This window comes from Danio rerio, chromosome 23 (genome assembly GCF_052040795.2).
Source record: "Danio rerio strain M-AB ecotype USA chromosome 23, GRCz13ab, whole genome shotgun sequence".
Taxonomy (NCBI): Eukaryota; Metazoa; Chordata; class Actinopteri; order Cypriniformes; family Danionidae; genus Danio; species Danio rerio.
Genome location: NC_141043.1, coordinates 21,909,340 through 21,935,795, shown reverse-complemented (window position 1 = coordinate 21,935,795; position 26,456 = coordinate 21,909,340). Strand labels below are relative to the sequence as shown.

Here is a 26,456-nt window from a genome sequence, read left to right as displayed (position 1 = left end):
AACATTCTTCTAAATATTTTTATTTTTTCCTCTGTTCCTTGGCAGGCCTTATTAGCTAATATTGTTCATCCACTGTGTCTACAGGATCTACCCTTTACTAAAACATCCAAGAAATTTCATGAAAAATTTGGTCCAATTATAGGCCATTCCATTAAAACCTGGAAAGCAGCAGAAAAGATTATGGGAGCATCAGATTGTTATTGTGATTCCACAGGCTGTGCGATTTGGGGAAAATATCTAATTGCAATTTGATTTATGATTTAGTAAAAGCTTACAGCTGATCTTAATTTAATGCAAGCTTCAGCTTAATAATCTGTAAGCCGTGGCAACAATTCTGCGACAGCTTTTGAAAATGACCTGTTTTTGTTCTGTTTCTGTGACTTTGAAACCAAAATATTCCCATATTACAAATGCTGTTTTTCTATGATATTAATTCGTTCAATAAAGCAGCAGCCCCAATAATTCCTCTTGTCAGCGCTTTCCTGTGTTTCTTTTTTTTTTTTTTTATTGTGGGCATAGTTCAATTGCACAATTCTGACTGGGCAGAACGAAAGTGTGCTCACTCAATCGGCTAGTTATAAGACAAATGGACATCGTGACACAAGAATCAATCGTTTATTCTCGTGTAATGTGGCATAGTTCCCGACAACCGATACCATGTATCAAGCATAGCGGGCTGGTTTTAAAGCACTTCACCTGGGATGTTATTCGTTATTTTTGTTTACATACAGTTGAAGTCAGAATTATTAGCCCCCTTCGAATTTTTTTCATCTTTTTAAAATATTTCCCAAATGATGTTTAACAGAGCAAGGAATTTTCACAGTATGTCTGATAATATTTATTCTTCTGGAGAAAGTCTTATTTGTTTTATTTCGGCTAAAATAAAAGCAGTTTTAAATTTTTTAAACATCATTTTAAGGACAAAATTATTAGCCTCTTTAAGCTACATTTTTTATCGATAATCTACAGAACAAACCACTGTTATACAATAACTTGCCTATTTACCCTAACCTACCTAGTTAACCTATTTAACCTAGATAAGCCTTTAAATGTCACTTTAAGCTGTATAGAAGTGTCTTGAAAAATATCTATTCAAATATTGTGTACTGTCATCATGGCAAAGATAAAATAAATCAGTTATTAGAAATAAGTTATTAAGACTATTATGTTTAGAAATGTGTTGAAAAAAACTTCTCTCCGTTAAACAGAAATTGGGGAAAAAATAAACAAGCGGTCTAATAATTCAGGGGGCTAATAATTCTGACTTCAACTGTATATACATATATATTTAATATTGCAGCCACTTGCGATTAACTTATCACAACATTTTAGATTGCGATTGCGATTCGATTTCGATTAATCGCACAGTACTATTCCACACCCATCTGCCGTAATAATAATATATGAACTGGTAACAAATCTTTTTTTTTTTTTTACTTGCAGATCTTTACCATAAACCCCCTAGATTTTTACACTATATTATAATTTTCTCATCCTTGGCCTTTTTTTATCTTCCCCTCTCACGTGTCTGTCATGTCAGGCCTGTTGTCGCAACCATAATTGATAGATATTCTTAAAGCAGCAGATCTCGTGCAGTCACGCAGAATTCCCCTCTAATTACATTGTGGAGTTTCTTTCAGCCAAAATTAGTGAGGTCATTTTTACTCTCCCCCTACAGCTGTACACCGCAGCACTCGGCCCGCCGTCTCCCAGTGGATTCACCCATGGTTTTTTAGGATTAGCTTATTTGCATCACATTTTCCTCTATCTAGTGTACAGTGTGTCCTCAAACAGTAATAAAACGAACATTGGAAATCAAATCCATTCAAATTTAAAAACACCCACAAAAACATCACTGTTAGCTTGAGTGTTTAAGCCGTTAGCGAACATTTTTCCATTCACGTTTTTTGTAACTCAACCAACGGTACATTTTACCACTAAACTCTGTGGGGAACATTACATCAGCTCTCAGAAATCAAGACCAGATCTTCAATTTTGTGCCCAGTAAGGTTTGTTTTGGAGATGCCTGTATGTGTCTGTGGTTGTGGCAGTCTAACGTGGGTGTGTGTCTATGTATGTGGCTCTAAGTGTGTGTATTCCTGGCTCTCCCCATGTCTTCAGTGTTGTGGGTCCAGTTGGCTCAGTGGTGATAGACTTCTGTTATCTCAATCAGTTCACACCACGTTTGTGCCTAAAGCTGTTCGTGCCACCATCGCTCTTGTGGCCATCACATTCCAGTCTGGAATGTGTCTGCTTCTGTTGGAGGATCTTATTTTACATGAGACCTAAACACTTTAATGGTTTTGTGATCACTGTGTGCTGTAAGATGACCTTGAGTTTTGCTCCCGTTGGACAGATCATTGCTGTAAACAATGGTTCTCAGCTGGTCAGTTACAGTTCACAAGGAACCAAACTCTTGCTTATTGTGGTCTGCTGAGGAAACCTATTAGTAGGCCCACACGGAATCTGTGCATGCAAAAACACACAGATTTTTAGCCCATCATTGAGTCTATTTATTTACCTGTGTAAATGTGTGTAAATTTATATATATTTCGTTTTTAAATTATTTTAGCAATATTATTGACCAATATGAAAATATTCATGTGATTTATTTACAGTACAGTATGTAAAGTAATATTTAGTAATATAGTCTTTTAGTAGATACATTTAGGGTTGTTGTGATACCATTAGTTCATGTGACGATACTATACCAGCTGATGTATTGTGATACCAAGTAGTATTGCGATGCTGTAATTCATACCTCAAATGTCAGAAATACTATATTTTATATGCTATAATAGGCCTACTTGAATTGAATTATTATTCCCTTATTTTTGAATAAAGTATTTGCACGTCTCTTCACCTGAAATGTATTTGACACTTACCTGCTACTACCTATGTAACCCGGTGAGCGATAAAACAATGCAATTCTCTGTAGCACACCCTCTTGTTGTCTGTAATAGTGTTGTCTCGGTACGTTCATTTCTCGCTAACATTTAAGCGCCGCTAAGCGCATTTTTAAACCACTGATTTACGGTAATATTCACCAGTGCTCAACAGAAATGACTGTGGCCGTGAAAGTCATCAGTTCATCACTCTTGAGGGACTGCAAACACAAATACAGGGACACTGGAGCGTTTTAAAGCCATCTAGATTAGTTGATTGCTTGTCTGTTTTTGCACTCGGTAAACATCTGTGAAGTGCACTTAACTGACCAATCACAGTCATTTTTGTTGAGCACTGGCGAATGCTATGCCAGTGTTTAAGAACGCACTCAACAGTGCTTAAATGTCAGCGGGAAATTGGCATTTTTTTTTCAGAACCGACATTCAGTATTGTGACTAATATAGTGAAAGAATCAGTTTATTAACTTAAATTTGATAAATGGTATCTAAAATGTGTGTTTGGAAAAGACAACATTAGCTAACTGGTGCCATTTTCCTTAAGGAGCTGAAAATTAGGTCTAATATCCCTTTTTAATTTCACTATCCATTCAGAATGGACCATCAGGTCACCTGGAAGAAATTATGAAATTTGTGTCACTTTCTCTTCGCTGATAAGATATACAGCCAGGTACACAACGTTCCTGCGTGACTTCAGGCGATACTTCTGGGTTTCTTCTCACCACTGCCTTGATTTCATCTTTAAAATGGCGGCCACGTGAAATCAGTCTATTGGCCTTGAAGTTTCTACACTCCTGATCTAGTGTATAATTTAAGCATGAGCTGCTACATTTGCTGTATGCTGTTTATGTGCTGATCTCTTTGATTCCTTAGGTAGTTAAATAGTTTTCAGAGAGGGCTCTGATGACTTAACAAGCTAAGAATTTTTGTAAGCTCTCATTGTTATCTATATACGTCCATGTAAGCCCTTGTGCTTGTGGTCTATGGTCTATGTAGAAGAGCTTTCCTCCATGCTGGTGTCTGGTAAAGGCCAGTTTAGCGCTGGGGAATACAGAGATGTAGAAGGGATGGAATGATGATCCACTTTGGTTTTTGGACACTAGATCTGCCTCACCCCTTTCAGCATGGCAGGGTCCTGAGCAACTGTGGTTACTATTAAAAGCTTGGTCACCGAGAGACAGCTGTATATGTGTGAGTGTGTTTTCATCACTATCATCATCATCTTCATCATCATCTAAATGTATTACAGAATTTGACCTAGATAAGCATTTATTGCATTACTCTACTTATAAGCTACTCATAAGACACTATTACAGATAGAGGCATCCCAAGCATGTTTAAATAGTTTGGTTTTCATAATTAAAACACCACAACAAAACATTTTTCAGTTATCGCAGACCAATGTGAACCAACATTTAACCCTTCTCAGCTGTCTGATTCATGCAAAGACCACAATGGAACAATCTGTGGCAACATTAATCCTGCATCCAAAGCAAATCACTCTGCAGAATCAATAAAATATAGTGTGGAGCAGAGCTGGACTTCATCCATTGAGATTGGATTGGATTGTGAAAAATTTGCTGTCCAAATTAATTTGAAATTGTTCAAATAATAGCTACATGAAACTATCTATTAGTGTCTTAAGGGATGACAGTAGAAAAGGAAAGATTGTTTCAGATGAAGAACTTATTAAAATGTTTTGATTAGGGTTAGGATGAAAATCACAATTGTAGTATCTGAAAAAATATTAATCACCCAAATGTTTATGATAAAAAAGTTAAATGGGGTCAGTTTTGATATGATGTAGGAAATAATTGCAGTGCAAATCAAGGAGCTCATTTAAGCAATTGAGGCTTTTTATTGTTCAGCCTTTCAGGCGAATGTCTGTAAGGATAGAGTCTTTTTTTGAAGGCTGTACATTCTGTTCTGTAATTAGGGTTTAAGATTATATTTAGATTTTTGCCTGAACTATTGCTTGGTTAGAGAATATGTTTTACTGTTGTACTGAGTCTTTTCTATCTTATTAGTGAAAGTAGGGGAGAGGGAGTGTAACGGGGATGAGGGCCTAGACACAAAGTCATGCTATAAAAAGATTAATTAAAAATGTGTATACGAATATAAGGAGGATGAGGATGGCTTGGAATGGCAAGGAACAAGCCTCTCAGCGTTCTTAATGATGTAATCCAAACCTTTAACGTAGTAATGAAAAGGAGAATAGTAAAAGAAAAAGAAATTGACTTCACTCCCCTGACACTGAGGATCAAGAGAATATGAAAACATCAGAAGTTGTGATGAAAAAAAGAATTGAAGAAGAGATTCATTTTGAGCCAGCACAGACTTAAAAGAAGTTCTCTTAAGTGAAGGTAAAAAAGACTGTATGCATTGTGTGGCATTCAAGCTGTGGGGATGCTCACGAGTGTTTCAGACAGATTTAAATGAGCCTTGGCTTGGCTCTTGTCTCAGACCAGAAAATAATATATGATAATCTGCATATAATGTACTTTTGTAGATACAATACACTAAGCAGCCTTGTGTGCTCTCGAACACTGGACAAATGGAAAGGAGGAGGACATTTAAATATTTTCATAAAAAGGCACTGTTTGATGCAACTGAATGTAAAAGATTGCAGCTGTTCTTTCGCTATGCTCTTTTCTTTCTTGTTTCTTTTCAAAGAATCACATTTGAATGAAAATTCAGTAGGAGTGTTTGTTGTGAGTGGGGGAAGGGTGCAATTGGTCGGAGTTCTAACCTTCAGCCAATCAGAGATCAGTTGCTGGTTTCTCCTCCTCTTGTGCTTGGAACCCTTTTCCTCTTTCCAGATTGGTTGCTCACACATGCAGCATCTGGAGGCTTTAAGAGTGGAGTGGGAGGGGTCAGACGGTGCATTTAAACCAAACGTCTGCCCCCATTCACTCCAGTATTTGTTAGATGTGTGGAGTAGAGTGAGCGAGAGGAGGTCCTCTTTTTGCTTATCCATGTCTGACAGCATCTCTTTCTTTCTCTTCTTCCTCCAGGAAAAGAGTCCAGGATTGCAAAAAAAGGCTCTGGTTTTTAAGGAGTGTTTTACAAGTTGGAGGCATCCAGAGTCTGACGGGATAGGACTGAGCCACTGTGTTTCACAAAAACTATTCCGCTAACCTTTCAGCTGTAAGAAGCTCACTTCAGGATCTGCCCCATCCTGGTGGGTCACTCAGCCGGACTGATGTGGAATGCGACCCTTTATGACCCCATCCCACGGGCCTCTATTCAATGAGCCGGACTCGGGAGAGCACAGATAATAGAAGCAAGAGGCTGCCCCACAAAAAAGAGTGAAGTAACAGCAGCAGGAGTGTTCGGACTGGTAAGAAAGTTAAAGGGGCCCTTAAAGGTGGGGAAAAAGAGCTTAAAACACAAAAGAGCAGGAATAAAGAGACCTGTGAAAACAAAAGTCTTTCTTGGGACTGCAAGGCTTTCATAAAAGCAAGAAAAACTTTGACCCTTAGCCTTCATTTCACCTCTTAAATTAATCCCACTGCTACCCATCATGCCAGTGGAGACCCTTCGTCCCACAGATGGACGTCTGACGGGGGGTCCCTTCACCTCTGCCATGCCTTTCCGTATCCTCAACAAAGGCCCGGGCTACTTTCGCAGACTACCAGAGACAGGAACTCGGAAGCTTAGTGCAGTTGAGCGCCTGGAAGCAGACAAGGCCAAGTACGTAAAGAGCCAGCAAGTAGCACTTACTAGACAAGAACCTGTGAAGCCCCCAATAATCCGCAAACCGCTATTATCACCAAGCATGTTAATGCAATGCAGAATAAATACTCCACCAGCAAGGAAGATTACCCGACGGGTACTGGATACAGAGAATGGAGGACCAGATCATGGCATGAGCAGAGGGCCGCAACTCAACCTGGAAGTACTCAATAATCTAATCAATGTTTGCGATGGGCCACTTGCATCCTCTTCCATTCCTTCCTCTCCTTCTCCTACAGCCTCCTCTCCCTCTTCTGGTGGTCAGAGCGTTGGTAGTGGACAATCTGCAGAACTGCAGCACTGCATCAATTTCAAAGCACATCTTGCCTCAACACCTAACTCCTCTCGCACATCTTCTCCTCTTAACAATCAACCCTCACCTGCAGAGCCTAGCCGAAGGCCGCCTCCTGTCCCAGCTAGAGCTCCCCGACTGGTACCACAAGGTAGTTATGGTCCACCCAACTCTGTAACTGTACGACGGGTGGATGTGCGACCTCAAGCGGAAATCAGAAAACCTCAAAGAATGCCTCTACAGCCCAAACCTCGGCAGACCCAACCACAGGTAGCCCAGCCACAGGCACCTCCCACACCTGTTCAGCAGCAACCTTCGGCAGCTCACCCTCCATCCCCCTGTATACCTTCCAGCCCACGACTTCTGCGCCCGGGCATTATACCCCCACCTTCCCCTGCTTTTACTCGCCTGTCTTCAGCCAGCTCACGAGGCTCACGTCCAGGTTCAACCCGGAAACACCCCTCCCTCCACCGTTCCAAATCAGACTTAAGTGATCGTTACTCTCGGGCCACAGCTGACCTGGAGCGGTTCTTTAATTACTGTGGGCTGGACCCAGATGAGGTGGATGGAATGGGTGGTGTGGAGTGTTTTGCCCGGGCAAATTCGGACATTGTTTCAGTCTCAAAGCTCCGCAGTGTCAGTACGCCTAGCTCAGAGTGCGGGGATGGACAGCGAGGAGAGGAAGAGGATGATGAAGATGACGATATGGGGCCTATCAAACCCAGTGAGCGGGTTCCCTACGGCATCTCCGTCATCGAGAGGAATGCCCGTGTCATTAAGTGGCTCTATGGTATTAGGCAGGCACGAGATGTCTCACAAAACATTTCCAATGTCTAGAAGCTTCATTCAGGATGTCTACTATGCCAGGAATATCAGATATAGACAACATAAATATGCCAGACTGAACTGAAGTCTTTCACACACTTAATATTTATTGTCTGAAAATGTTTAAAGGCTCTGACAAGTAATTGTTTTGTTTGTATTTGCCTTACTTACGGGATAATGTTCATGATGTTTGTTACATAGAATTTACATGGACATCCTGTATCTTGAGCATCTGATGAATCTCCAGATGCAGAATCCTACAGACTTTCAGCACTGTGACTTTGATGCAGTTTGATTTAAGCAATAAGATGATGATATAAAAGAGTGACTGAATGGATGATGATGTCGATGAAGGCAGCAGTGGATCTGCTGTGCTGGTGCTGTTCAGGTACAAAGTCTTTATTTAACAGCAGTGCTGTGGGACGTGTGGCCTAAGCTAATTTCTTGGAACCGTTGTGTTCATAGTATTGAAAATCAAGCAGGTACTTACTAGTTTTGGAAGCCTTTCTTTTGTTTAAAGAATTGCGGTATGATTAAATCTATTTACATTGCATTATGAGGTCGTCATTTGGTGTCTGTGGTATTGAGGCCTCAGGGACGTGTTTAATAAGCCACACCTAACAGAGAAACGGACTGCAGTGTCCTACCAGTACACATATAGAAACCAGGATGCACACTAACCCCTGCTCACTGTGCACACACTTTTGCTCCATAGGTGTCAAATTCACAAGTGCGTCAGATGTTTGGTGTAGATGTTTTTGAAGGCGAGACTATGATACTGTGAAGAATTCAGAGCTTCCATGGAGACACTGCTTCTCAGCAAACATGGCTGATAGACTGTTAATATTGCATAGAGGTTTAGAAGTTTAAAATATAAGCATGTGAGAGATTCTTGTCAGCATGCACATGTCAGTGTACAGCTGTATAACCTGGCAAAGCACAGTTGCACAATGTGCACTCCTCAAACATGCATTCCAAAAACCTATGGACATACATTCCGTTCAACATAATGTTTATATATGGCTTGTGTGAGTTGTGGTTGTTTGTGACTGTTCTTTTTGCCTTTTTCAATGTTTTGGAGAGAGATTTTTTTTATAAGTCAGCTGTTTAAGAAAGGTGAGGTTTGAGAGCTTACAAAACTGAGAGAGTGTTTGGCTTGATACTCTAGGGCAGGGGTCCAAACTCAGTCCTGGAGGGCCAGTGTTCTGCATAGTTTCTGCCTGGAAGTTTCAATTATACCTTTTTTATTGCAATTTTAGAACACAGAACATACAAAGGCAATAACAACATTATATTAACATCCAATCAAATGCAATATAAGAAGAAAATAAGAAATAAAATTATTCTAAAAACAAAACTTCAGGCGTGAAAATAATAAAGTTCTTTTTGCCTTGGTATTTTTTGTTTCTTTTATTGTGTATAGGTAATGACCTACTTCTATTTTAAAGTGAGTAAGATTAGGTTTTTTACAGCCCATTTACATTTATGAATAAAAATGTTCCATTTAAAATGAGCAAATTAACAATATGCCAAATTTTGAAGTCGACTGTATTCTCATGAAAAAGGTGGTTAGAGCTAAACTATGCAGAACTGCGGCTCTTTAGGAATTGAGTTTGAAACCACTTTTCTAGGGGGAATCAAATCTGTTAAATGTGTTTACTGCAGAATCTTCGCACTTGTACTGAAAATGAAAGCCTTACAAAGAGAAAATGTGATTTTGATGGGAACTGGTTGAATTTGTGAACATTGAAAAGTCATGAATCTACACAAGAGGATGAAAGTTTTTAAACGTTTTGCTTTAAAACTTAATAATCAAGATTATTTTTTCCTTGACTGTGCAATCTAAATATAGCCATAAATACATGAAAAGATGAATGCAACATTTCCATTGACTGAGATACATTGCTTTGCTGGCACATTCAGAGGGAAAAGACACAAAGGTACACACCTTCATACAGCTCAGCACAGTAGTAATTGAAGTAAGAGGGTAACATGATGGATTTGCTTTTTTTGTCAAGTTTACCATTGGCTCGGAAAGAGTCGAATACAAAACTGGTCTTTTGAAGATGTCAATAAAAAGATGTTTTTGAAAACAAGTTGTGATTTGATTATTTTACTATTTCCATATATTTATTTTAAACTAAGAATGTCTATTGAAAGACAGCATGTTAAATCTAAGGGTATCAGATACATTCCACCATGAGACAAGATTCATACTTTAACTGAACAGATGTTGCTCTCTAAACCCTTGCTCACACTGATTTCAGCCACGATTTATTCATATTACTTATCCAGAATATGTTTTACGCAGCGGATGAATAAACAATCATTTCACGTCAAATGCTTTTGTTTCATAAAGCCTAAATGTAGCCAATCGTCACACAGGAGCAATGAAGATTATTATTTTTTTCTTGTAGCCTGTATAGTATTTTTGACTCTATGAATCACCCGAGACCATGGTCCCGAGCGACAAGAAGTCACCCAGTGAGTAAAAAACAGCAGCAGATGTAATTTTGTCTCACCTGGTCCTTTAATGCCTGTTTCTGCTTTCAAGCGTTTATATTTGTGCAAAATGTCGTGTCATGAGGTCGAGTTTAAAGTCTCCCATTGACCTAGACCTTAGTCAAATGTGAAATATAAACAACCTTGGACGAACAAGCAGAGAATTACAGCCAGAAGTGGATGTGACTAACCGCATAAAAGATGAAGAGGACAGTGTGATTCTGACAGCGTTTTCTGCATGCCAGTTAGTTTTTATCGAATAACCTGCCGTTTTAATGCGACAACATATAAGAAGGCCGGGCCGGGTAAGACTTATAGTAATTGCTGTTTCCTAGTGAGTTGGTTTGAGTGTTAAGTAAACTGATGGTGGAAAGTAGATGTGTGCTCATAACGTATTTCCACCAGCTGCTTCATTCAGCAGCACACTCACAGTACTACGGTAAACACTTCTTCTACACCTGCGAGCCTCCGGCAATATATTCACTCCTGGATAATGGGAAGGATTTGCAGTTAAAGCTTCGTACGCAGTTTTTGTGTAACTTAGTATGCACTTGTAATCAGTTCTGGAGCTTATTCTAATACCCTATGTTTATTACACATTACAGTGAGATGCATATTAAAAATATTACTGTAATTAAACTTGTGTTTTGGGAGGATTGCACCACTGAGGCTGGTAAAATTGGAGTTATATTATCTAGGGTTTTTTTTAATCGCAGCTGAGAAATATGAATCACTTTGTCTAACGTGTTTAAAATAGATTCATTCAAACAATAGTGCCCCAAATGTGCTTTGAACAGTGTTGCTGAATTAGCATTTCTGACACAGCTACACTGCCTTCACTGCAGCATGAATAAATTATGTTGTTATTTCTATGGGATAATTATTTTATTTTATTGTTTGCTGACGTTGTTTGTGCAGATGTGGTTGATTTGTAATGTTGATGCTGAGAAATATTTTTTTTTTTTTAAGATTTGTTGATTCTTTATTGAGAATAGAGTAGTCTAAAATATGTCTGACACCTCTCAGAAATTAAAATTATTCTGAATAATATAAGGCTGATGATTACATTAATACCTTAGAAAAGTTAAGGTAGGGGAGAGCGAGGACCTTTTTTCTGTAAAAACCTAATTTTAAAAGATAATATTAGCAGAAATGTATTTTTGCTGTGGTAACTAACTCACAAGAGTGATCTATCAAAACCAGGTGTTATTTCGTACCATTGTAGAACAACTCCAGTGTAACTTCACTTTAAACAGAAGTTGCACCATGTTACTTTTGACTCCATCAGCAGTAACGAACGTAAAACACGGTGGGTCAAAAGTAACACAATATTTGCTAGATTTACTGGCTTAATCTTGTTTATTTTAAATATATCTGACCTTGTTAATGTTAACTGAAAACATATATATATTTTTTTCAAAAATTATTAAACGGCACTTTCATTTTGAATTTCAATTCCATCAAATGTTTTAAAAGCAATCCCATAATGCAATATGTTAAAATTTTTTACATATTTATTATTATTGTTATTATTATTATTATTGTCAATATGCATTAATTTGATAAAACATCTAAATTTAATTACTGCAAACTCTAATGAGGAGGCAAAAGTAAAGTATAAACATTAGCAGTCGGACATACGTAATGTTGCTTTTGTCCACACAGGAACTCACACTGCCATGTAATCCTGATTTGCTTTTATACTGGAAAAACTCAAACACTGCAAACTTAAGCATGTGTTATAGCACTAAATAATCTGTAGATTGATCATTTCTGTGACACATGAAAAGTGAAACACAACTTGTAGTAAGGAAAAAAGAAACGCTACAATAATTTACTTTCTGCACTTGAAAACTAAAATTTGGAGATAACCACAGTACACGGTCCTGAAATCAGGTGATATTTCAAGCTCCTTCAAGGGTTGCATGGTGAATGCACTGTTATAGCCTGGAAAGCAAATGTTGCCAAGGCATCAAGTAAATTAGTTTGTTATTTATGCCCATGGTCTCCCCTAACTTACAAATAAATAAAAAAAGTCTTGATAAATTTGGAAGTTTGGCTTTAGCAAGTTGTTGCAGAAAAAAATGATTGATGCAAATTGCAAACTCTAAAACAAAATAGTGACATTTAAAATGATAATAAAGCAAAAATCATGTTTTACTGAGGCACAGAAAATGACAAAAATGAAATCCTGCGTGAAAAAACATTTTATTATGCCATGCCAATAAAATACCAATGATAAAAACTTCATAAGCGTTGCACTATATCAATATTTGGAGTAATAACTAGCATTTTCTATCAAAACAATTTAAAACATTTTGATATTCTGACCATTTGCCATTTTCTGAAAAAAAAAATAAATAAATAATGCTCTAAATAACATTTTTATTTGAAATTTGGGAGAAATCAGATCAGACTTTTATTAAATGAAATAAATAATAATATTTTATTCAACGTCAATATATCTAAATTTTTCAAAGCTGTATATGTAAAATGTTATTTTTTTCATAATAATGAAATGTAGAGTATTGCATTTAGTGAACAAATTTATCTGTCATGTTAGCTTTATAACTTTAGTGTAAATACAATGCAGACTGTGTTAAAGCCACTTTACAATGCTGAACATTAAAAGGATAAAAAGTCAGATAACAGTATTATCAACATGGGAAAAAGGATATCTTACACACACATGTAGGCCTGCATGATATTGGAAAATCTAGAAAAAAATGTAGCATTGCTATTATTTTTTAAGTTTTCGATATACAGTTGAACTCAGAATTATTAGCCCCCTTGAATTATTTGCCCCCCTGTTTATTCCAGAATTTCTGTTTACGGAGAGAAGATTTTTTCAACACATTTCTAAACATAGTTTTAATAACTCATTTCTAATAACTGATTTGTTTTATCTTTGCCATGATGACAGTAAATAATATTTGACTAGATATTTTTCTAGACACTTCTATACAACTCAAAGTGACATTTAAAGGCTTAACTAGGTTAATTAGGTTTACTAGTTAGGTTAGGGTAATTAGGCAAGTTATTGTATAACGATGGTTTGTCCTGTAGTAGACTATTAAAAAAAAATGTAGCTTAAAGGGGCTAATAATATTGTCCTTAAAATGGTGTTAAAAAAACTAATAACTGCTTTTATTCTTGTTGAAATAAAACAAATAAGACTTTCTCCAAAAGAAAAAAATATTATCCGACATACTGTGAAACTTTCCTTGCTCACAAAACATAATTTAGGAGATATTTCGAAAAAGAAAAAAAAAAATCAAAGGGGGGCTAATAATTCTGACTTCAACTGTATATAGCGGTATGAATTCAATTTCACCAGATGACTTAAATATCTGTATTTGGAAAAAATCTAATAAACAATCTATACATTTTTGGGGGTCCCCGATACATTTTCGCTGTGGTCTGTGCTATTTGCAGTGCATTTCTTTATTTGCATGTGTTGTGAGTATTTTCATGCATTGATGTTTACTGTTTGCATCTCCAAAAAAAATCTAATAAACAACGTATAAAGTTTTTGGGGTCCTTCAACACATTTTAATTGTGGTCTGCTATTTGCAGTGCGTTTTTGTATTTGCATGTGTTGAGAGTATTATCATGCATAACAATCTATAAATTCAATGAATCAAGAAAAATATTTAAAATTTTTTTTTTTTATCATTTCCCTGCAGGCACAGGACTTCAACATGACGTCAAATTGACATTGTACCTCAATGTTGTGGGGACGTTGGACTTTGTTTGTAAATGAAAATCAGGTTTGACGTCAGAACCCAATGTCAGGTCAATGTCAATGTCCAATGCCCAACCTGAAATCAACTAAATATCAACTTCTAATCTTGTTACACCTTGAAGTTGTGTGGACGTTAACACTGGGACATCTATCAAACGTTGGATTTTGGTCACTTTCCAACACAACCTAAAATCAACCAAATATTAACGTAATTTGACGTCATTATTGGACATCAAAATAAAATTGTCCTTAGATGCTGGCTAGACATTGAATTTTGGTCACCTGATGTCCTGACCTAAATCTAACCTAATATTAACGTCTTATGATGTTGTGTGCCTGCTGGGTGAATTAAAATGCACAAACTGAATAATAAAAATAAAAATAATTCAATAAAATGAATCATAGTGATTCGCGTTGCTAGGCCTATTTTTCTACTCAGCCCCCTAAAACTTTTTTGATTAGCTCATAAACTGTACACTTAAGTATTGCATCAGTTCCCTTTAAATTTGAAATGAAAACGGCGGCAGCTCCTCTCCGTTTTTTGTTTTTCTTTTGATTTGATCATCAAACCCCAGCCGTGGACAGCGAGAGAACAAGGTGTGTGTTTATCGAAAAATTGTTATCATTTCTGCGTATTTGCATTTCTTTGATTATAGATAACCTTGTATCACCTGTATCTCAATGTCACGGAGGAGCAGTCGGGTTTTCTCAGCGCTCACCTTATCAAAAAAGCTGTTTCCTCCAGTGAAAAATATAACTCTTAACGAACCTTTCGCAATTTTAATTTCAAAATGAACAACCTGTGTTAAACACTTTACAGTTAGTGTGGCATTAACTATATCAAACAGTCCTGCACAGAAAGGATTAAACACAGTGACAGAAACACTTAGAGAATGTACTAGTTAAAACTGTCACTGAGTCACTGAAAGAGATAGAAACATCAAGTGCTGTCTAGTATTAAAAAAAAAACTACTTATTTATTATTATCATTTAGATCATGAAATATGTGAATTAGCCTGTAAGTTTAAAAATATATATTTATATGCATGTCATTTGATTAGAAAAGTGGCAGTTTATTTGTTCAATACATGGAAAATTGCACTTGAATATAGAAAGTGGTTTTTACTACAGTAAACAGGTGGGTTGAGCCTATTTGGCTTACTCAGAACTCAAATGGCTGTGCCTGTCTATGTAATACAGTGGAATACTAGTATACAACACTTAACCTTACCATATTAAACAAACATTTTTAAGTGTATTACTTTTAGGTTATTAGGTTACTTCTTGTAAGCCTAATATTACCTTTTGAGAAGCTGAGCCCCCTTAAAATGAAAATCCTAAAATCTCCCCTGATCATAGTTAAGGTCACAAATGGTACAATTTCTTATCTCAAATACTTTTAAAATCATTATACATTCACAGGCATCAAAAACACGTGGAAATGATAAATTATAGTACAAACTTAACATTGCATGTAGTGTTATGTGTCTATTGTGAATTATTACATTGCGATAGAGATGCTGAAACAATATATTGCGCAGCACTACACAAATGTATATGTAACATTTTCTTGCTTACAGTATATTTTACATTGAGGGTACTGTGCAGATGAGATGTAAAGCACAAAGCTCAGCATCCGACAATGTATGTCAGTATCTGACCCATGGACTCACTCGGTCATGCGGTCATAAGCTGATTAGATGCACGGGACAGATGGGGCTGTGTATGCGTATCAGACGGGATGTGATGTACATTGAGTATTGGTTGCTGACTTAAACCACTTAACCTTCACTGCTCATCTGCTTAGTGACTAGACCATCAGCAGCTGAATTCAGGGAGATAAGCCGTTCAGATCTATGTCAGTTATGGACAGTCATAATAAACATCTGCAATGTTGTAATGGCGGAAGTGAACTTTGACCTATCAAATGGAGCTATGCTTTTTTAGAGACAGTTTGGACCCATGCAAAGACCCTTTTAATTGGCGGACATTTTGCATCAGCTCTGGGTAGCTTGTTTGCCACAAAATATGGCATTTGGTGTTATGCAAATGTTGTTTCTTTTGTTGTTTCCCATCTGCTTCTGTGGCAACTGAACAGCAGCAGCAGTGATGCGATGACTTTAACAGTATGTGATTGGCTCATTTATTTAAAGGGGTGGGGCTTATTCTGCCATTTTGAACACTGCACTTTCTCCCATTCATACTAATAGGAATAAACCAATGCAATCTCACGGCAATTCGTAATCTTTTGATTTAGTGACTAATTCGTAGGAATTAGTACGTTCTAATTCGTACAATTTAGTACGATTTGCTCATCAACTAATAACGGTTGGGTTTAGGGGCGGGTTTAGGTACCATGCCTCCTTTATAAAATTGTACAATTTTGTATGTCTGAACTTGTACGAACTTGCACAAATTAGCCACTAAACTGACAAAACGAAAAATACTTAAGTTTTCTCGTAAGATCAGGCTGGAATAAAAAAATCAGTGTTTTGTATAAACAATATGTATTTTTGACCTAAAGGCCTGTTCTCATCTAAAGCTGTAACCATTTCAATAATTATAATAGTGCCCACACTAATGTGCAATAACATTCTGTTTTTAACATCTGCCTCTTTAAAATTTCTATGCTTTTTAATTCAAGTGGATACTTGGTAGGCCTGCACAACATAATCATTTCATCAGCGGTAATGCAATGTGCAACTCTGCAATAGTTACATTGCAGGATCTGCAATGTTGAGTTGGGATTATAATTAGTGCGGTCAAATGATAAATGGCAATTAATCAAATTTAACCCTCTACTGCATGGCGTAACCATATGGTAACATGATACTCATGATCATTTCCCTGCCACTGTTTCTTTAAGACCAACATATTATTATTTTTTTGTTGGAAAGAGAGGACCTTAGAGTAGCCAATGATATGCTTTGGTTAAGTCACATGACATTCAGTGTTTTTCTGTAGCGCGATTTCTGACAGGCTGGCGTTTGTTTTGAGTAGTTGCTAATTGCAAATGTAAACGTCAATAAAAACAAAGGATCAAACTATGTCAGATCCACAAAAAAATTTTGAAACATCACCTCCAGTGTTATGAAGACATATTAACAACTCAACATTTTTTAAATCAAATAGTTTTTTTGTAAATCAATCAAATGTGTGTGTTACCAAATGGCAACACTGTGCAATAGTGGAACATGCAATATTGCAATGGGTTAGCTAGCTAGCAAGGTCAGCTGTGAACTTTTAAGTTGTAACAATAACAACATGAATGCTAGGAATATAACGTTGATTATTCATATGTTAATGACATTTGCATTATGGAAAAAGTCTAGTTTTAATGGTGATACTACTTTTGAATAGATATCAATACAGGGAACAGTGTATTAGCGAGCACCACCATGTTCTATGGTAATTTAAAGCAGAAAAGGACAGAACTGGCTCTTCCTGCAGATGAAAGTGAGGGTGAGATGGGTTTTAGTGACCGTAAGAAGGATACAGACTGGGCATTTGATAGAGACAGTTATCTCAGATGTGGATAAGACAGGCGTAGTGTAGTATATAGTAGAATATATATAGACATTATTAGCTAGTAGCAACATTATTCTGATGCATCTGGATATACTAGACTTGTTATTTATTTGTTATAATATTTAGAAAATATTTATATTTACTATATGTTGTATATATATGATAATACAATATTATATATTTGAATGTTTTCAATAATATTCAGCAAAAAAGAATAGAATAAATGAAAGCTATTGGAATATGAGTTGTGGTAAAGTATGTATAAGGTGTCATTTATAAATTCTGTGTTGAAGCTCATAATGCTGCAACACCAAATACATTTTTTCAAACAAACAAGCAAAAAAAAAAAATATATATATATATATATATATATATATATATATATATATATATATATATATATATATATATATATATATATATATATATATATATATATATATATATTATAAGGAAAGTTTTAAATTTGTAATTTCTCAGGTAGATCCACTGTTGAACGTTGTTGCCATTTGGCAACATTTCATAAAGTACCTTAAAAAAAGATTTTTTTCCTATTTTTTTCACAGCACTTCAAGTTAAGCCATTTTAAGAAAAGAAAAACAGTCAAATACTTTTTTTTACAGGTTTATCATAATGCGTGCGGTAGGGGGTCAATATAAAAGTTTGTATTGACAAAATAAGTAAGTGTGTGTGTAGTGTACTGAGTGTATATATATGTATGTATACATGCACAAACATACTGTACATGAAATACAAAAAATACGAAAGAAATAGATTTAAGTATATATTTGTATATATAAATATAAACAATTATTTATACAATATAGTCATGCATACATTTATATAAACAAAAATGTATACAGTACGAACCAATATATTTTTTAATATTAACTTTTATCATCTGTGACATTATATACATATTGCAATATATATCGCAGTAAGGCTGGGCGTTTAATCGAAAAGTAATCGAAATCGTCATTCAGAACCTATAATCGATCTATTTTTTCCAGGTCAATATTTACTATTATTTCCCTACCGTGTGTGGAGTCATGTGACCCTGCTTTGTGAAGGCTAAATTATACTTATTATATCATGATTTATACCTATTTTTATTATATTATATTTCTGTGTGTATCAGTCCAGCACAGCCTTTGCATATGTGCACCTCTCAAAAAAATGTACTTACATGTCACAACGACGCATAGTGCAAGCTCTGTAATTGGTCGGTTTGGTAGCGCTCACGACAGTTGGTGGCACAAAGCCATTTTTTGGGCAATGTAATTTACTTTTAGTTGTTCAGCTATGATTAATAAATATTCATAGAGATATGTGTGTTTACTTAAATTAATCTACATTCAAAATGTCTTACTTGTAATATGTGAGCATGTTTACTGTACAAAACCTGTCAGTGAATTACAAAGCCCAAAACATAAAATAAACAAATAAAATAATCATTGATTAATCGTAATCAAGTTAAAATGTTCAATTATTGAGATTTTGATTTTAGGCCAAATCTCTCAGCCCTATATTTCAGACAAACTGTTGTAGCTATAGTTGCTGTAAACATTGGTAGTTTTGTAATCATGTCTACAGTTATTGTTATCATTATGGTTATTATGCTGATGTAAATGGCCCTTTATTCAAACGCTATAAGGTCAAATTCTACTTATGTTATTTCAGTTTTTAGCTGATTTAGCTTAAGATGCTTTATCTTAAATTTAAAATCTATGAGCTGTTTACATGTTGGACATGTTATTCAATTGTAGGCATGAGACACTTCAATTAAAAACTAACCTTCAAGTTATCGTCAGTGTTCTGTCATTTACCATCTTCATGTAATTGCAAACATCTATGACTTATCTATAATTTATTCATCTGTGTAATGGCTCCAGTGTTGTTGTGGTTTCCAACATTCGTCAAAATGCCTTACTTGTCTTAAATGCCTTATTTTGTCTTACTCAGAAACAAAAATGTCATGCTGTTTTAGAATGAAGGTGAACAAACGATGGCAGAGTTTTAATTTTTGGGTGGTTTATTCGTTTTTTAAAGAGGTGCAGAATTATAAATAGTAACAAAACAATGGTAAAGGTTAAAAAAAGAAGAGCAGAATTTTTTTGTTTAAAATAAATTCTTCAGCAGGAAACCACTCCTCATACCTCAGCCTCCACATCAAAGTTTCTGAAAGCAAAGAAGGTCAAAGTGCTTCAGGATTGGCCAGCCTAGTCACTAGACATGAACATTATTGAGCATGTCTAGGGTATCATGAAGGAGGAGGCATTGAAGTTGAATCATCTCGATGAATTTAGGGAGTCCTGCAAGAACGCTTTCTTTGTCATTTCAGATGACTTTATTAATAAGTTATTTGAGTCATTGCAGAGATGTATGGATGCAGTCCTTTAAGCTCATGGGAGTCTTACACAATATCAATTCTTTTTGAAGTTTTTTTTAAAAAATTTTATAACTTCCATGAATAAAACAATGTATGTCACAGCTGAACGGCATGCTCATGTTAATGAAGACAAAGGATAGACTGAAACCCGCTCAATATTTGATCAGCTCAGAGATCTGAGAGGGTTTCTATTCAACAGGCATTCATTACGGACATTTGATTTGACCTTCTCAGACCTATTCCCAGGAAAGCTCATTTTGAGGCCAAGGGAACAATAAAATGAACAAGGGTAGCTTGATAAAGCTCAGGGCAAGAAGAGTTGCTTTTTTAGCTGTGTTGTTTATTAGTAGCAGCCTCTGCATAGATATGGTGGGAGAGAGACACGGCTGCTGGCTTGGGAAAGTTTTTCAGGAAATGTAGAGCATTCTTATGTCTGTCTGTTCTGCGCTTAAAGCCATGAGATAAAGACGGGTTATGAAGGCCATGTTTATCAGGACTTTGACCTAACTGCTTTTCTGTTCTTGTTGTAAGTTGTAAAAACGTGCCTTGCAATATACATTTAATTATGTTGAATGTATGGGTATTTATAATTGCCCCGCTGAACAACTGATGTGGCATAATTTATAACAAATTCAAGCATTATTCTTGATTTTTTCTAATTACCAAGATGAAGTGTGTTTGGACTTAATTTCACAAGAAAATTTTGAATCAGCTTGCCAATGTAAAACTTACAGAAAGGTTTGCTGTATATGTTAAATATCATTCCTAGTTTTAATAACATATTCTAATGTTTTATATACTGTAACACGACTTGCAGAAAAAAATATAAATCCAACCCCAAATGTCAACTTTTTGGGGCATTTAGTTATTTCAGCTTTTTTTTTTAATTATTTATTTATTTTTTTTATAGACATAGCTAGATTTTTATAAATTGTACATACCTAACTTTTGCTGAAAGTTAAATAAATGTGTAAACTTAACACAAAATATTGCAAAGGAGCATCAGTACTCAGCATAATGGAGTTCATCCTATTTTGAAAATGAATATTTTTATCCATTTTTCAGGGAGTAAAGGCTATATTTTGGTGCATTTAAACAAAACAGATATATTTAAATAATATTTTAGTCACCAAACATATTAGGAAATTGAAAGATAATACAATTAAATTTAAGTAAAATATTGAAAAAACCTTCAAAATTTCAACTAAATTTTCCATTTTTTGCCTTTCTTGATTTTTCCTTTTTTTTAAATTTATTTTTAATGTTTTTCTATACTACTACTAGTTTTCGGACTGTAATAGTAAGTTATTTTGTTAGATAAGCTCCAGATTTGGCTTCAGTATACTGACTAATCTATTGTATAGGCACAAATATAATATTGTATAGCTTTCTGTTAAAAAAAAAAAAAATTTAAGATAGATTTGTGTGGGGTGTACTTATACAGTATGCTAAACACTGGACCTTAACAACTACATGGCATCATCTTAGAAAACATTTCAGAGTACTATAGCAACCACCCAATTTACTGTAGCAACTGCTTAAAAATACACTATGGCAGCCACCCCAAGTATTTTATCAGCCAAAAACAACACCCTAGATATCACAGAGAAGACCTCATGTGGCAACCCCTTAGAAATCCCCCTGATGAACCTTGCAACCAAATAATCATTTATTAAATGCAACAACAATACTCACATTAAAGCCTAGTTAGATGAATGTTATGACTGTAGGCTGAGCTGATGTGTGTCAGTCGGTCCTTCATCAGCCAGACTCAACAGATCAATGGCTCGTGGCCCTGATGGATGAGCATGGCTTGATTAGGTATGAACCCTGACTCATAAACCAGGTCACTTGATGTCACTTCCTTCCACCCGTCAGACTGGCAGCACAGCCTAGTCTAGAGAAAACACAAGACATGTCACTCGAATACACGCCATAATTTTGCCAAGTATGATGCAATCCTGGATTAACATCTTTGTTGATCTTGGAACATAATTTTTTTTGGAAAATGTAATCCATACCTATTTCCTACCCCTAAACCCATAACTGTAAATTATTCCCAAAATCAGAGGGGAATAACAGTTTGATGACAATCATAGAAGTGCATAAACCTAACCGTAAGCTTAAACTTAGAACATGCATCACTTCATTCTGATTGGCTGATTGGAATGTTGTTCCAGGATCAACATAGATGTTTATCCATAGACATGTCCTACTTGGTGAAATCAGCTTGGCGTACTCACACTTGTATAGTTTTAAATGGGGAATTGGGAAAAGTGTAACAGTCAATATGGCAAATGAAGCCCCGCCTTTTAGTACAGGAGCCAATCACCGATCACTATAGACGATGATTCTCCGGGGGAGGGGCTCACAAAAGACTTTTGTGTTTTTGCTAATTTGTGTGATTGAAATGTTTAGACATGAATCTGAGGAGACAGTTCTTTTAATTTTAAATCCCCCTTTAGAGGCATTTCAAAGATGGCTACAGAGTGAAATGACATGCCTTAAAGAGACTTTGGCTCAGCTTTTTCAAAAAAAGTTTTAAAGTTCTTAAAGTTTTAAGATTAAAATAAAATGTCCCACTGGATTTACTACCTGTTTTTCTGTAAATTACATTAGTTTTAACTGTACAATTAGTAAATATTACTGACATTCTTACTGTATATTTTACAGAAATGTCCTAGAAAACATAGCTGCTTACTGATTGCTGTTTAGCTGACTACTATTAAATTGATTGATATTCACTTAGGGTGCTTTCACACCTACACTTTTGTTTCTGAACGTGTCTCGATCGTGTCGCGCTCTGTTCCGCGCCAAAGTAATCGCTCCGAAATCGCCTGAGTGAGGTGGTCTCGGCTCGATTGAAACAAACCCTGGAGTAGTTTGATTGCAGTAAGAAAGCGATCCGATCCGAGCGCGGTTATATCACAGTGTTTTATGGATATGTAATAGGCTTACGGCTATATGAAGAGAGAATTATGAGTATGGCGGGAAGTTTCGCGAGTCTCCGGATGCCCGCAAACGAGTGATGATCTCCCGGTAATCTCGCGTCTCCCTTCCGGTTCTTAAATAGGCATCGTCGCGTAACCTTCTCACCCCTCCCCATCGCATCTCTCCTCAGACACGTCGCGCGCGCGCACCCTGTCAATCACCATCAAACCACCACCTCTCCTGACAGCTGAGCGGGACGCTGCAAAACAAACCCTGACACTCTGACCAATGTAAGGAGAGTTTACTCGCACATGACTTGTTTTAGCTGTTTTGGTCCGATTAGAAACTTTGCAGTGTGAAAACGAACAGCTCCAAGAGCAAAGAGCAACAATGTAACAATTGTAATCTCTGTTTCGGAACAACTGAATTGATTTACAGGTGTGAAAGCACCCTTAGTGAAGTTTATTTATAAACAAATTTCGAGAGGATCATGTGCCTATGATTGTTCACAGCTTTTCCAACTTTAGCTAATGACTAATTATCCTATCAGACGATCCTTAACTCACTATAAATAACCAGACATTTCTCATCGCAATATCTTCATCTTGAAGAAACCCCCCCACCCAACCCTACTTTCCCTCCTTTCAAATGGGTGACACGGTGGCCAGTGATTAGCGCTGTTGCCTCACAGCAAGAATGCCCCTGGTTTAATTTCCTTCCAAACCAGGCGACATTTCTGTGCAGAGTTTTGCTCGTACTCCCCGTGATTGCGTGGGTTTTCCCCGGGTCCTCAGGTTTCCTCCCACAGTTCAAAAACAAGCACCCTAAACTATTAATCCAAAATTTTTAGCCAAACTCTAATTACACCTTCTCAGCATCCATATCTGACACTTAGCTACAATAAGTAGGAGGGGGAGTCATCGAGATCTACCTGAGCTCAAACTCCCCTCTCGCCTTGCAACAGGAGGGAGGCCAGGGCTCGAGGATCTTATAAGCTCAGGGCTCTCTCCCGGGACAGCATGCCTAACAAGCTTTATTATCAATCATCAGCTAAGTGTGAACTCTTGAAAAGGGTTAATTCACCCAAAAATAAAAACACTGTAGAAATACTGGCTTGCTGTAGCCCAAAATTGGGTCAAATATGGAAAAACCCAACCATTAAGTTCATTGTTTCAGTCAAGTTTAAATGACACTTTCAACACAGTGGTTGAGTTTGACCATATTTGACCCAACATTGGATTACTAACCAGAATTTTTTTTTTTAAATGAACATTGTAAAAATAACTTATGATCAATAACAATATGATCTTTGCACTCTTTATCTCACTTTTTTTTGTGCCAGTACCTCTTTATTTTCATCTCTCGTTTCCTTTTGTCTCTGGTTCTTCATTACAGGTGTCTGTACTTTATAAACTTTACTTTCTGAAAAGAGGATATACACACTAGTGCTCAGCTCTTCCTCGTCTTTTCTTCACTCTGTGAAATGACACCAGGTCTCAGCTGACAGCAGGTGTTTTTGTAGATAAGAGCGAGACTGTTTGTCTGGTTCCTGTTTGAATCTCTGAGCGCTTAAAAATCCTTTCCTTTATCACCCTGGAAAGGGAAGCAGTTTAGCTTTTCCCTACATGTTGGTATTTTATGTTGTGGGTATAAATTATTAAAGAGAAACTGTGTCAGAAAATTGCAATACCCTCATTAATGTGTTGGTTATTTGGTTTAGTCAGTCCTCACTCTGTAATTTGAGTGGTTATATGGTCAGGATTTAATGTACTTGATACAAAGACTAGAGGAGCAATTAGGATAGATTTATGATTTGCTGTAAAGGATATTTCAGGCTTAATACAAATTCAGCTCAATTAACAGTGAAAAAACCTGAGTTAAAGGGGAACATTTTGGATAGTTTAAATGTTGAAATGTGCAGTTGGAAAGGCATACACTGCATAAAACATATGCCAGAGTATTTGGCAGTTCATTCCTCAGTGGTGACCCCTGATAAATTAGGAACTAAGGTTAAAAGCTGAAGGAAAGGGAGTGAGTAAATGTCGAAATGAGAAGCTTCCTGTATAACCAATGATCGTTTACAGTTATTAGTAATTTTAGCATAATTTACCATTAAGGAAGTTTCATATAAACGCATATTGTTGACGTCTTATTGCTATTGCGTTTACTCTCCCTCATGCGGTTTTAAACCTTTATAAGTTTCTTACCTTTATTAAACCAACGCTATTTGATGGCAATTCGTAACTTTTTAATTTAGTGGCTAATTCGGATGAATTTGTTTGATCTCATTCATACAATTGAATACTCTTTGCTTATCGCTGAATGATGGTTGGGTTTAGGGGTTTTAAAATTGTACATTTTATACAACTGAACTGAACTGAAAAAGTAACTGTAAAACGTTTAAAAAAGTCATGTTTCCTCATGAGATCAGTTTCACAAAAGAAGATATTTTAAAGAATGTTGAAGTAGGAAAAAGAATTCTATGGAACTCAATAGATCCCAGCAACCAGTATTCCTCAAAACAGTTTGCGTGTGTGTTTGTGTGCTTCCCAAAATTCCATTTCTGGGTAAACTATACCTTTAAGTATTTCAATGTTTGTGGACTAGCCTTATTTGACTTCTTTACTTGCTGTAACACACATTTTTTTCTGTAGTAATTTTTATGTGATCTTTAGTCATATAATCTTTTTTTGTCATAGTATTATTATTATTATTATTGTTGATGTAAGTAATTTTTACAAACTGAAATGCGAGTCAGTTTAATCCAGTTGAGTAGAACTATAACTTAACTGACAAAAAAAAAAAAAGTAATAAAAGGAAAGCTAGATTACTTGACCGAAGTCTTGTCGCCTATCCAAGTTTGAGGAACAACAAATAATAACTTGACCTCTAGTTGGTCATTTGGCATCAGAAGTGGCTTATAAAAAAGGCAAAGGCCGCTAGATTAAGATTTATTTACCAAAATAAAATATGATCATGATTTGATTTTTATTTATTTAATTAGGACAGTAAGGTCTGACTTTGCTTAGACAAAAGTCTTGTCACTTAACAGAAATAATGTACAGTATTGAATATAAAGTCATGGTGCAGTGGAAAAACACTTAATATTGTCTAAGACTCCCATGAGCTTAGAGGACTGCATCCATACATCTCTGCTATGACTCAAATCACCTATTAATAATATCACTAAGTCATCTGGAATGGCAAAGAAAGCATTCAGGACTCACAGAGTTCATCAAGATTGTTAGAATTTATCTTTAATGCCTCCTCCTTAATTTTACCCCAGACATGCTCAATAATATTGATGTCTGGTGACTGGTCTGGCCAATCCTGGAGCACCTTGACCTTCTTTGCTTTCAGAAACTTTGATGTGGTGGCTGAAGTATAAGAAAAAGCGCTATCCTGCTGAAGAATTTGCCCTCTCCTGTGGTTTGTAATGTAATGGGCAGCACAAATGTCTTGATACCTCAGGCTGTTGAAGTTGCCATCCACTCTGCAGATCTCTCGCACATCCCCCTACTGAATGTAACCCCAAACCATGATTTTTCCTTCAACAAACTTGACTGATTTTTATGAAAACCTTGGGCCCATGCGGGTTCCATCAGG

General features: G+C 36.2%; 1 protein-coding gene and 1 long non-coding RNA gene across 5 annotated transcripts in view; one reads left to right on the top strand and one right to left on the bottom strand.

Moving 5' to 3' along the window:
• wu:fa11c10 overlaps positions 1-9,851 on the top strand; it is a 31,169-nt gene extending 21,318 nt beyond the window's left edge. For all 4 annotated transcript variants that reach the window (XM_087306965.1, XM_087306964.1, XM_087306966.1 and 1 more), the window contains one exon: positions 5,918-9,851. In XM_087306965.1, the coding sequence (XP_087163091.1) occupies positions 6,427-7,767 (1,341 nt within the window). In that variant the 5' untranslated portion in view covers positions 5,918-6,426 and the 3' untranslated portion in view covers positions 7,768-9,851. The remainder of the gene's footprint in view (positions 1-5,917) is intronic.
• Positions 1-23,044, bottom strand: part of LOC147831277 (uncharacterized) — a 38,319-nt gene extending 15,275 nt beyond the window's left edge. The window contains exons 1-2 of the long non-coding RNA XR_015523465.1: positions 22,878-23,044; positions 21,615-21,816 (exon numbers count right to left, since the gene is read on the bottom strand). This is a non-coding gene — a long non-coding RNA (uncharacterized LOC147831277). The remainder of the gene's footprint in view (positions 1-21,614; positions 21,817-22,877) is intronic.
• Positions 23,045-26,456: the final 3,412 nt, after the last annotated feature.